Here is a 13,578-nt window from a genome sequence, read left to right on the forward strand (position 1 = left end):
GGCAGAGGCACTGCAGGAGGATGCAGGCCCTGAAGGCTCAGATACTGATCCACAGCCAGGTCCCAGCACATGGGTTCCTCAGCTTCCAAGCCCTGGGATGGCTACAGAAAGCCAGGTTCAGGCCAGCTCTCCCCCTTCATCACCAGAGCCTCGGGAGTGCTGCCGGAGGAGGGCTAGAAGAGCCCTCCAAGCCAGAAGGCGCAGTGCCAGGCTAGAAGCACAGCACTGGCCCAGCATCATTAGTGATGATGAGTGCTCGCAGGAGCAGGACTGAGACAGCCGGCAGGTGCTTGCTGTAGCACAGGCAGCTGAGCACTGTGAGGGTTAAAAGCAGCTGAAGAGGGAGTGGCTGCGTGGAAGCAACGAGTCTGCTTATTACTGACCTTGCTGCTGTGTTTTGAACTGATTCTCTTGTCCCTGACCTTGGCCTGTTCCTGTGGATGTGTTTCTGGAAGTCCCCTTTGGACTTGAAACTGTGAGTGTGCCCAATTGGTGCCTGAACCTTAGAACTTGGTGCTGCCCTGCTCGGACAACATGGGAGTTTTCCCTTGCCTGCTGCCAGTGTGAGTCTGCATTGGGACACTTTGGTTAGTAGTCTTTTAAGTCTAGTAGTCTTTTGGTCTAGTAGTATTTTAAGACTACTAGATAAAGAGGCATCATAAGAGGTATGGAAGACAGAGACTATTGCATCACAGGTAAGTCAAGCACAGCAGCAGGAAATATCTTATCTAGCTGTTATCAGTTACTCAGGGCGAAGCTACACATGACCAATGACACTTGAACGGCAAGTGTATTTCTCCCTGTTCACTTGCCCTCCACTCAATCCACTTGCCGTTCAAGTGTCATTCGTCATGTGTAGCTTGGCCCTCAGAAACCAGCAAGGCCATAATTAGAATAAGATAGATGAAATATTTAATTGGTGGGGAGGATGGAGATAACTGCACCATGGCTAAGTCAAGAACAACAGTAGGAAATATCTAGTTGCTATCACTTACATTGAAAACAGTAAAGATCTACTTAGACTAAGATAGATATTTGTTTCTCCTGATTAGTTGCTCCCTTTTATTCAACTCTGGTCTCAATATAATCACATAGCATTTAGGCAAAAAGATACAAGCCAAAAGCCCAGCACTGGAGGCTAAGATAGAGAAGATTTCCACAACCACCATGTATTTCCCTTTGGTGCTCAGATAGGTTGGAACAAAAGACACCCAAACACTGCAAAAGATCAACATACTGAAGGAGATGAACTTGGCTTCATTGAAACTGTCCGGCAGTTTCCGGGCAAAGAAAGCTACAGTCAAACTTATGATTGATAGAAGTCCCATGTAGCCTAGGACAATATAGAACATGACGACAGACCCTTCATTGCATCCTAAAATGATCTCTTGAGTCAATGATTGCATGTCAAATTCTGGGAATGGGGGAGACATTCCTAGCCAAATTATACAAATACTTGATTGAGTAAAGGAACAGGACAGAAGAATGGAGTTGGTCAGTCTTTTCCCCAACCACTTCCTTATTCTGGACCCTGGTTTGGTGGCCATGAAAGCTGCAACCACAGTGACGGTTTTGGCCAGCACACAAGAAACGGCCACTGTGAAGAGGATGCCGAAAGCAGATTGCTGGAGGAAGCAGGTCACCTTCCTTGGTTCTCCAAGAAACAGCAAAGGACAGAGGAAGCAGAGAAGGAGAGCAATGAGAAGAGTGTAAGTGATATCCTCGTTGTTGGCTTTGATGATGGGGGTATCTCTGTGCTTAATGAAAGTTCCTAGGACCAAGGCTGTGATCAGGGAACTAGAAATTGCAATGGAAGCCAAACTGATTCCTAAAGGATCTTCATAAGAAAGGAAGCTTATTGTCTTGGGAACACATTGATCATTGTCCTTGCTTGCGTATTGATCCTCCGGGCATTCGATACAGTCCTCCACATCTGCAAAGAAAGAAAGAAACACAAGACAGAAAACTCAACTCTGAAACCAGTCTTGGAAATGAGTTATGTGGAGAGCCAACATGCAAGATTCTCTCACTGACTAGCTCAAAAGAATCATGGCACTTTTAGAATTTTAGATCTTCCAGTTTAGCATTAAGGAATCTATGGATATGATTATTATCTTTCATGTCACTCATGCATGTTGATTGCATTGAGTCTTTTTTTTTTTTTCGCCATTTGCACCCCCTCAGAAGTGCTGCATACAACAACCTACCCTTCACACTCGAAATCTTCTCTTCTGGGCATGGAACACAATCATAACAGCAAAATTTCTTCCCTTCCTTCTTTTTCTTGTGCTCACCCGTGTGGCAGTGGTCATTGCACAGAGAAAGAGGACGAACCTATCTGTGGACATGTAGAGAAAAAAAAAGTATTATGCTATTTATCTGCTGACCAAAAAATAAACCAGCGAACATATATTGTCGAAGGCTTTCACAGCCGGATAACGATGGTTGTTGTGGATTTTCCAGGTTCTATGGATGTGGTCTTGGCACTGTAGTTTCTGACGTTTTGCCAGCAGCTGTGACTGGCATCTTCAGAGGTGTAGCACTGAAAGACAGAGATCTCTCAGTGTCAATGTGTGGAGAAAAAATGTTTGCAGGTAATTTATATCTACTCAGAAAGGTGGGTTTGGGCTGAGTCATCCTGTAAGAGTTCCCCAGGGTGTGGAATGCTAATGAGGGGAAGCTTCACTGTATCCTGAGGAGGTTCTTTTGCATATGGATTGGTGGTTGATATGCTAATCTTATCTGCAGAGCAATTGCAAGATGTAGAGTATTTTGTTAGTCTGGTGTTTCTCAGGACTGGAAACCATGCCCTATTCATTCTTAAACTCTCTTCTTTCCTGTTGAAATTGTGTTTATGCTTATGAATTTCAATGGCTTCCCTGTGCAATCTGACAAAGTAGTTGGATGTGCTGATTTTTCAGGTTGGCCAAGTCTGCAGTGTCTTTCATGTTCTTTTATTCTTGTCTGGATGCTCAAAGAGTACACACACAGTATCTTATTCCAGGACACTAAAATACTGGACAATGCATCCAACACCAGACTAACAAAACAAAACATCAGGAACTACAATGCCAAGATCCAACGCCAAAACCACGGCTATACAACCCAGAAAATCCACAACAATCAAACAAGTGAACCATTACCATGAGGAAATATAGATCATGAAGCCTGCAACAATTTGGTGGTATTTTCCTGATCTGTGCTGCTAATGCCTTTTAAAGGTCATTTCCACATGTCCTGGCATAGCGCTAAACAAATGAGACAAGGTTGCCTTCCTGATGCAATTTCTGACTCATCACATCACAATCTCGTTTTCATGGCACGGTGACGTCAGAAATTGTGCCAGGAAGATGCCCTCGTTGCATTTGTTTAGTCCTATGCCAGGACGTGTGGAAACAACCAAAGTCTAATTTTGGCTAAGGAACGTTTGGAGATGAAAGAAAAGACACTGGCCACTAATTCTAGCTTCTTGCCCCACCGGATAAATGCTATCCAGCTTTCTCAGAAACCCCATAAATGTTAATGAAATTATGGAATGTGAATTCCATATGTGGAAAATATACAACTAAAAGTTGGGGGACCCTCAAGGACTTTCTGGGGGCATCTTTCTGGGGGCATCTCATTTCTCTCTCCCCCATCATGCCCTTTCTTGCTTCCTTCTCTCCTTCCCGCACACCTTTATGTGCTTCACTGTCTTCAGCTCCTCCTGCCCTGTCAGCCTTTCTCCTATGATCCAGCTGCTTTGTGCCAGTTGCTCTGGGCCCAGGAACCTGCAAGAACTTGCTGGGAGTACATCACTTTCTCCTGTATCCTCTTCCTCATACTATTTCTTCTTTCCCTTCTCCTGGTAGCCCCATATGCTCACCTTTCCCCAATTCCTTCTCTCCTTCAAACCTACTAAACAACATACCTTTTCTCTGTCTCCATCTTCATCTATATTTCCCAATTTACTTTATTTATATACTGCCCGAGAGAAAGCATTAGACAGAAAGCATGTGACTGGATCCAAGTCATCTAGTGAGCTACCACAGTAGAGTGGAGATTCAAACCTGGTATCCTGATCCTACCCTGAAACTCTAACCACTACACTGCCCTGCTGTTGAAGAATTTGAAGCAGCTAGTTCTGGATGAGTCATGCAAACCATATGTTATCAAGTCCCCTGGTGCGTGCTTCTGGGCCTGGCCCCAATGAGTCCTCCTTCAAAGGTCAAAACACCCCTGGAAAGGTCCCTGCCCCCCCCATGCTTTTTCCTAACAGAAACCAAGCTTGGAATACTGGCCAAACCATTATGGTTGATTAGCATTTCCACCAAGGGATGTGGTTAATGCCTTTTTGGTTATTTACCCCTCCCCCCACTTGTCTGCAATGTGGAACATTTTTCAAGTATGTATGAACATCTGTCCTGCCCATTCATGGCTCCAATCTCCAGATTTAAATATTCAGAGATCAGGGCAACTTTACTACCGGAATATGAGAATACACACACAAATAATGTTAGGAATAAGAGATTCTAGCAAAATTATTGTTACATCACTGTTTAGGTTTTTATGGGAGGGTGAAATGTAGCATTGACATATAACTGTCAAACCTCCTTCAACACAGTGTTGTTATGGAGAACATCAAAATTCCTTCTCCCAAAAAGTGTATTTAGTAATCAAAGTAGACCTTGAAAACACCATAGAATTCAGACCTGGTTAAAACCACTATGCGATAGAATTAAATCGTCATGAATTGATCAGTTCTTGTTCATTGGGATCGAGCCTTCCAACTTTCACCCTATGGATGGACTTGTTTGCGAATATGATCAGGGTCGTGATGTCAAATCCAGCCTCCATTTCCATATTATTGTTAAAAGACACTGTTTCACCTGCTGAGTCATTAAACGAAATGCCTCGAAGAAATGGATGGAGCTGGTTGATAGAGAGAAAAGGAACAAAAAGGGTAATTGCATGTTGGAGTCTTCAGATGGAGATTTATGGACATCTTTCCTGGGTGATAAAAGTCTTTATCTACAGCCAGCATGAAACTGCAACTCTTTTTGCAGCTGAACTTTTATTGTAGGCTGCAGGTTCGATCTGCCTGCTGATGGCTGGCACTATTTCTTGTGCCTTCTCCCTCTGCCCTGGTCCCCTCCTGGCTGTCCAGACTCCTTACTCCCCGTCAGAGCTCTTAGTCTCCCACTGGAGGATGGGGCTAGCTGACTTCCCCCTGCCCCGTTTGACTCTCTGGGCTTGGGTGTTTAAAGGTGCTGCCACTTGTAAGGCAGGAAAGGGCCCTTTAAACTCTTAAATGCCCCTTACCAGGGCTTTTTTTTCAGCTGGAATGTGGTGGAATGGAGTTCCGGAACCTCTTGAAAATGGTCACATGGCTGGTGGCCCCGCCCCCTGATCTCCAGACAAAGGGGAATTTAGATTGCCCTCCACACTGCTCAGCGGCACAGAGCGCAATCTAAACTCCCCTCTGTCTGGAGATCAGGGGGTGGGGCCACCAGCCATGTGACCATTTTCTCCAAGGGCAACCCACCGAGTTCCACCACCTCTTTTCCCAGAAAAAAAGCCCTGCCCCTTACCCTGCTGCTTCTAAGTGGCTGGAAAGGGGCATTTAAACCCCACGAACCATGAACCACAAACTGGTTCATAATTGGCCCCAGTTCCATGCCAGTTCATGGTTCCTGGTTTGTAAAAACCCACAAACCACGAACCTCATGGTTCATTTTTGGGGGTTTGTGCCCATCTCTAATTACAACCTACATTTAAGCTTTAACAGTATCGCTAATGGACTACTGGGCATTGTGTAGTAGCGGACATAGAAGCCAGCTGGGTGACCTTGGGTCAGTCACAGCTTCTTGGCACTGTCTCAGCCCCACCCACTTAACAGGGTGATTGTTGTGAGGATAATAATAACACACTTTGTAAATCGTTCTGAGTGGGCATTCAGTTGTCTTGAAGGGTGTTATATAAATCAAATGTTGTTGTTGCTGCTGCTGAAGATCTCCTGAAGATTCTACATGAACGGTGCCTGATGTGCTTGAGGAAGCAGTGTGGACGGGGCCTTTTTTCACGGTCCCTGGCTGCCCACTACAAATGTAATGGAGTCATAGAAGCTGTATCAGTTGCCTGAAGCACAACAAGAACAAAGGCAAGGGAGAAAAGGAGTGGACAGGGAGGAATAGAGTGAGTGCTTCATTCATTATTATTCCTGTTCATTTCTATTATCCCCAAACAATAGCGGTTCTTTTCCGGGTTATTCATTTGCTTGGGTATGAAGGAGTACCTCTAATAAAACCCAGATCCCATTGTTAATCAGTCTAAGTAACAAAAATGTATGACCTCAAGAACTTTTGATGCCACCCTATTTAGAACCTGGATCTGGGAACTTGCTCTCTTTTCAGTGATAATGTTGTAAAACACCTTGAAGAACTGTGAACAAAGGAACATAGAAAGAGCCATGCTGGATCAAACTAAGGCCTCATCTAGTCTAGCACTATGTTCACAAAGTGGGCTGGCCAGCTGCCTCTGGGAAGCTCACAAGTAAGATGAATGAAAGAGCATCTTCCTGCTTGTGATCTCTAGCGACTGACAGAAAGAGGCAAACTGTTTCTGGTACTGGAGGGAATAGGTACCCAAATCGGACCTGATCTGTAAAGTTTTGAGATTTCCCGAATCTTTACAGGGACAGTAGGACAAAGCTTTCCCCTTACTTCGGTGTGCTCCAAAGCTTTATGGAGCATACCAAAGCAATTTAAATACCTGAATCCTGAAGCGGCTTGCCGCTGTGGGATTCTAGTTATTCCAGATCATTTTTCTGCTTCAGGTAAACCCGAAGTGGGAAACTCAGATTTTTTTCTGGTGCACACCTCTATTCCTAACCCATATAGAACAATGTGAAAACATGATAGTGTTGGTTTGACCTGAAATATAGATAGTAGTAGATTGCATCTATTTCTTTATTATTATTATATTGTGCATGCAGTCTAATATGATGGGTTGGGTTTTTTCCCCCTTTTACTCTTTTCACCCTCCTGGTTCATTGTGATTGCAGTAATAATTTTTCTTTTAAATTGAAAAGAAGGAAAAAGAGAAAAAAAATCAATGTAACAAAATATCAATCCATAATACATAAAAGGCCACTTCGTGAAACTGGATACAAAGTCCACAGTAAGACCAAAACCACCCTGAGCAGCTTCGCCCTACAGAGGGACACAAAAATATATCATAAATAATACATGTGCTAACAAATAAACTGTACCATTCAAATCCAATTTCTCAAAATCAGGGAGAAACCCATTCAAGTATCCTGGCCTTACAAGCATTCTGGAAGACTCTTCGGGAGGAGGAATCAGTATCTGGACAGTTTCTGGAAACCAGTGACTGGAAAACGTTCACAGCTATGTTCACAGTTATGTAATACCTTTAAAACTAACCAACTTTATTGTTGCACAAGCTTTCGAGAACCACAGTTCTCTTGGTCAGATGCATCTGACCAAGAGAGCTGTGGTTCTCGAAAGCTTATGCCTCAATAAAGTTGGTTAGTCTTAAAGGTGCTACTGGACTCTTTACTATTTTGCTACTACAGACTATGTTCTGGATCTATGTGCACAGTTATGTAAACCCATTTATTGAAAGTAAGCCCCATTGAAACAAGAGGGATTGTTCCCAGTTAACCTAGTCAGGATCTAGAGGATTCTCACAGTTTAACAGATCCAAGATGGTGCTGAAAGTTAAGAAGTATATCTTTTATAGGGAAATAAATGGTCTGATATAGGAAAGCTAACTATATGGCTATGGTTTCTTAAGAGCAATTCTATATCTAAATCAATCAGGTCTGACTAGAGTTATCAAGAACACTCTACTTGTTATAGACTATGAACCAGAGCCATGGTTTTTGTCTGGGCTTGTACCATTGTGGAAACTCAGAAAACAAAGAATGCCACACTGTTTGGGAGAAAGTTAACACTACGAAATTTAATTTCATTTATTTTTACCAGCCATCCCCACAAGCAGGCTCAGGGCTGGTTACAACAATATAATAACAGTGAAACAATTTACAATACAATACATAGTCATAAAAGTCACATTATCAAGTTAAAACCAGGGTACCCAAGATGGCTATCAATGTTCACCATACACTCCATCACTCGAGATGCTATGGGGTATGGCAGGCAGATGATATATGATGTCAATAACCATGTACTATTGTTATAAAGATTGATTTCATTTGATCCCTTTCCTTTCCTCCAAGGGAACTGCATATATAAGGACATTCCATTTCATCCTCAAGACAATCACTTGAGGCCAGTTAGGATGAAAATGAAGATTTGTGCAGGTTCACTTAGTGAATGTTATTAAAATTCAGGACTAACTGGTCCAATATTCAGTCCAGTATTGCTTCACTGAGGTTGTACTATAATTTGTACTATAGTTTCTACAGAGATGTATGATGTGTAGTAAATGCAAAGTAAAAATCACAGGCAGGTAAAAACAACAGAGAAGACAAAACATCAACAAAATGGTAATGCTAGAGAAAGTTACTTACAGCCAATATAACCAGAATGCAAAGCACATCCTTTGGCAGTTGATCACCCCAGTTTAATGGTTGAGCAAGTATAATATAGCCACTGGGACTTGAAAACAAATATGACAATAGAAGTATGGATGGAGTAAATACAATAATACAACATGAGTATCGAAACACAGGATTTGCCAACATGTACTTCATACCTGGTATACTTTGCAGAAGATAGCGAGGAATCAACCATTCAGCTTTCACAGGAAATAAGAGAGGATTATATATGCCATAATAAGGCAACAGTATCACCTTACCTCACTATCTGAAAAAATTAACTCATGTTCTCCAAGCACACCCAAAAATGCTTTCCAATCTCCTCATTTCATGATTTTAGAAAGCTACCTAGATGTAGATCCATCATGCTGCGATTTTAAAAATCAGCTAGCTATAGAAAAAGAATTTAAGAAGATGCTCGTGAGAAATCTTTTTTCTCCATCCCAAACTCATAATGCACATGCCTCCTGAACATAATTGTGTTTTTCTCCCTGTCCATGTATATACATTAATCCATAAATATATGTCTACTCCTGTCATTCTGTCTAAGTTGTATATATTAACTCAGCACTTAGATCACTCTCTCTCCACCTATCTGATGATATCTATCACAGATAACGTCTGGATCTCCAGTGGTACTGTCCCAGCCATCTATCTTTTATGAAGATCTTAATGCAATTCAGTGTGATGTGAAATTGGCACCCCCTTTGCTCAGGGAATCTAAGATTAACCATATACAGGAAACTCTGCTATTTCTGTTTCCTCACACAGTTTAAGTCAGCAGTTGGAAAATGTCTTGAGGTTGGATGGATGGATGAGAAATAACTAGTGAGAAATAACTAGTGGGGGATGGGGCTATGAGTGAAGTGAATTTCTCTCTTGTTTTTCAGATGTGAATTTATATTATTGATACTACCCCATGGAGGTAGGAAACTGATATGGAGAACAGTTTGCTTCTGTTAAGGAAGTCAGTTACTTCTGATAATAAGATAACCAAAATGGTTATCAGAAGCTACTGTTTGCATCTACTCCACCCTCCCCTCTCCACCTATATATCTGACCAGTTTCTTCTTGCCCTCCATGAAGCTGATGAAGAGAACTGTGATTCTCGAAAGCTTATGCTACAATAAAGTTGGTTAATCTTAAAGGTGCTACTGGACTCTTTTTGATTTTAGTAATTATAGTAATACATTCACAACATTTGCTATGACATCGGTGCAAGTAAGTCTGGATAATCCTACAAGGTAACCAGAAAGACAGTAAAGTCCTCAATGGTTCAAAATTAATGGAAATCTTTATGTTTTCTTTTGTAGATGGCAAGCTTCCAAGGGCTGTGGACCCAACAAGGAACCAGTCCTCAAGACACTTGTTTCCGAGGAGCTTGCTTCATCGGGGTCAAACAGACCTTGCCATCAAAAACCAATCTGACACCAAGTCTATTCATCACTTTCAGTTGACAGAAGAAATGAGAGAAAAAGAAGCTACAGAATTATCTCGTTTGTAAATTAGAGTTCAATGTGTTTAATAGCCATTACCTTTACCCACTAAACCCACAGAATACTCCAGAATACTACAATACCAAACTATTATTATATTTTTCAGAACCATTTTTATGAATTTTTTATCAAAATGCAACATGTAAAGTGTTATTTTTTGTCTGCCTAAACCGACTGAGTGATGTATTTGAGTACTGTCGGTGACCACCATTCATAAAAATTATGCCTGTGAGGAAGTAAAAGTACGAAACGGGAATTGGATATCCGCTAGCAAAAACCCGTCAGAAGGTACTACCCTCCTCTCCATGTTTGGTCTGCTTTCCTTTATTCAGAGTTTCTCCAGACAGGTTGATATCTTTGAACGAAACCGCGGTTACTTTGGCTTTGGTGCAAATGGTCCAGGTTCCAATTTCTAAGCTAAGTGTTGTGCCTGGTTGCCTGAAAACCATGGTCCTTGTTGACCACAGCATAGCATATTGCCAGGTCTATTTTCTCTGTTTTGCTCTTTGGCAGGAGTTTACTGCTCACTGTAGCCAGGTCTGAGAACCGAGAGAATGTGACTCTAGGAAGGAGTGGAGCTGAATTGGGAGTTGTTGTAAAAACTCTTGTTTTCTGTTGCTTTCAGCAGGAAAGTGTATCTCAATTAGGAGGCTAGAAAAATGTGTATCTGTGTCTCAATATGCCTTACATGGAACCTACATAAATTATCTCCACAATATCACTGTTTCCATTCACTGATAATGGAAGGAGATATTCTCTTGGGTAAAGCTTTTCTCCCATAAAAACAGCAGGGGGCATGTACAGTTTCTCTCAACGTCTTGCCCAATTATTAGTTTGTCTTTCATTTATGCGTTGTCCTATAAATCTAAAATTCAGAATTAGGAGACCAGAGTGGATCCTCCAATGACTGATGGTTCCTCAACCTCTGGTAAGTTTTTAGAGCTCACCTTTATGAGACTGTGCAGTAAATTGCATAAATCTGGGGGAAAGAAGATAAGAAAACCAGGAGTGTTCTCTCTACCCAAAATCATTTTATCTTCTGTGTTCCTGGATGAAAGACTCATGCAAATCCCTTCAGGATGTGGGTGGGTAAAGAGAGCCCATCTCCAAAAGAAGCCTCAAATTTAGATTCCACATGATCTCACCCCAAAGACGCATTCTTCCTGTCTGTAGGACTGTTCTTCGTTAATTATGAAACTCATGCTTTTCTTCTTGTTTTCTGTGATGACCACTTCAAGACGTAAGCATATATTTTGTGGAAGATAGATTTTGCCTAATACTCTGATTTTATAATATGCCGTATTCATAAAAACCTTCTTTTCCCCCAAGGGGCCTTCTCAGATATTCAGCTCATTTCTTCTGGACCAGGAATTGGCAGGCCAGGAGAGAATCTTAACCTGCTCTGTAAAGTGACTGGTTTCCCCATCTCTGGTTCGGGTTATCTTTGGCACTGGCTCCGTCAGCCTCCTGGGAAAGGTCTGGAATGGATTTTAGGAATATACCCTTATGATGGAAGAAAGTGGTATAACCCTTCTCTCCAAAGTCGTGTGACCAGTTCTTCAGATACCTCTAAGAACCAGTTCTCTCTCCAAGTGAACTCTCTAACGGCTGCCGACTCTGCTGTGTACTATTGTGCCCGAAGAGACACAGTGAGGGAAAGTCAGCAGAAGCTTAGCACAAAATGAGGAAACTGTATCTAAACGCAAGTTCCTCATTTTATTGAGAGACCAAGAAACAAAGAAAGCCGAGTCCCTGACAGACTGCTATTTAAATTCACTATGCCAGGTGCAAAGCATAAGATATAAGAACACAGGAATTACTAAATAGTACTAGGTTCCTTCTGGTCCAGCATTATTTTTTACCCAAAGTCAGATGCCTTTGGGAGCCTACAAAGAGGTCAAGATGGTTCAGAGGGTTGAGAAGGCGATAAACAAAAGAAATCATGGAATCATAGGGTTGGAAGGGACCTCTAGGGCCATCTAGTCCAACTCCCTGCACAGTGCAGGAAATTCACAACTCCTCCCCCCCCCCGGCTGCCCCAGTGACCCCTGCTCCATGCCCAGATGTCAAAACACCTTCAGGATTTGTAGCCAAACAGGCCTGTGGAAAATTGCTACCTGACCCCAAGGTGGCATGTAAGAAGGGCCATGAGAACTAAGCACTTCCTGCCCTGCCTCTCATGATCTGCCCAGGTTCACAGAAACAGCATTGCTGTCAGATAGCCATCTAGCTTCTGCTTAAAGACCTCCAAAGAAGGAGAGCCCACCGCCTCCTGAGGAAGCCTGTTCCACGACCTCTCAAGGAAGTGTGTTCCACTGTGGACCGCCCTAACTGTCAGGAAGTTCTTCCTAATGTTTCACTGAAAACTCTTCTGATTTAATTTCAAGCCATTGTTTCTGGTCTGACTTTCTGGGGCAGTGGAAAACAACTCCGTGTCATCCTCTATATGACAGCCCTTCAAGTACTTGAAGATGGTTATCATGCCACCTTTGCCATCTTCTCTCCAGGCTAAACATTCTGAACTCCTTCAACCATTCCTCATAGGATTTGGTCTACAGACCCCTCACATCTTTGTCGCCCTCCTCTGGACTCGTTCCAGTTTGTCTATATCCTTCTTGGGTGCCCAAAACTGAACACAATACTCTAGGTGAGGTCTAACCAGAGCAGAGTAAAGTGATACCATAACTTCTCATGATCTGGACTCTATGCTTCTGTTGATACAGACCAAAACTGCATTTGGTCTGTATTATGCTGACTCATGTTCAGTGTATGGTCTACTAAGACCCCTAGATCCTTTTTGCACATACTACTGCCAAGACAAGTCTCCTCCATCCCATAATAATGCATTTGATTTTTCCTTCCTAAATGCAGAACTTTGCATTTATCTCTGTTGAAATTAATTTTATTTGTTTTAGCCCAGTTTTCCAGTTTGTCAAGATCATCCATATTGTAATAAAATGAAACATTATTTCCAACTTTTCCTTGTACAGTTGGAGAATCACCAGTCTCTTCAATGAACAGAATAATTCACTCTGTTACTTACTAGCATCTGTCAATGTGAAAAAATAATGTGAATAATGTTCCCTGAACATTATTGAAGAACAGTCATAAAATCAGCAGTCTTTATTTTGTTTCCTTACTCATGTTGATATGTTACGTATTTGCTCTGTTTTGTATAGAACACATGACATGAGTTCAAGAATGTCGAGTTAAAGTGCATGATATTCTTACAGTAGGCCTTCAGGAATGGCTGTGGCTCAGTAGAAGAACCTCTGCTTGACATGCAGAAGGTCCCAAGTTTAATCCTCAGCTTTTCCAGTTTATTTATTTTATTCGATTTATATTCTGCTCTCCCTGCAAGCAAGCTAAGGTACATCATGTAGGAAGTGATGTGAAGTCTCTACCTGAGACTCTGGAGAGCTACAGCCAATCTGTGTAGACAATATTGACCTCGACAGACCAATGGACTGATTCAGAATACTATCTGAACAAAGATGAAAGAGGCAACTCTTCTAAACA

The 13,578-nt window shown here is 42.1% G+C and overlaps 1 protein-coding gene across 1 annotated transcript; it reads right to left on the minus strand.

Moving 5' to 3' along the window:
- Positions 1–1,022: 1,022 nt before the first annotated feature.
- LOC129339957 (vomeronasal type-2 receptor 26-like) lies at positions 1,023–8,135 on the minus strand. The gene is made up of 3 exons (XM_054994519.1): positions 8,124–8,135; positions 2,208–2,334; positions 1,023–1,933 (listed from the first exon to the last, which is right to left on the minus strand). The coding sequence occupies exons 1-3, from the start codon at positions 8,133–8,135 to the stop codon at positions 1,023–1,025; spliced, it is 1,050 nt and encodes a 349-aa protein (XP_054850494.1).
- Positions 8,136–13,578: the final 5,443 nt, after the last annotated feature.

The sequence above is a fragment of the Eublepharis macularius genome, chromosome 12 (assembly GCF_028583425.1).
Source record: "Eublepharis macularius isolate TG4126 chromosome 12, MPM_Emac_v1.0, whole genome shotgun sequence".
In the NCBI taxonomy this organism is placed as follows: domain Eukaryota; kingdom Metazoa; phylum Chordata; class Lepidosauria; order Squamata; family Eublepharidae; genus Eublepharis; species Eublepharis macularius.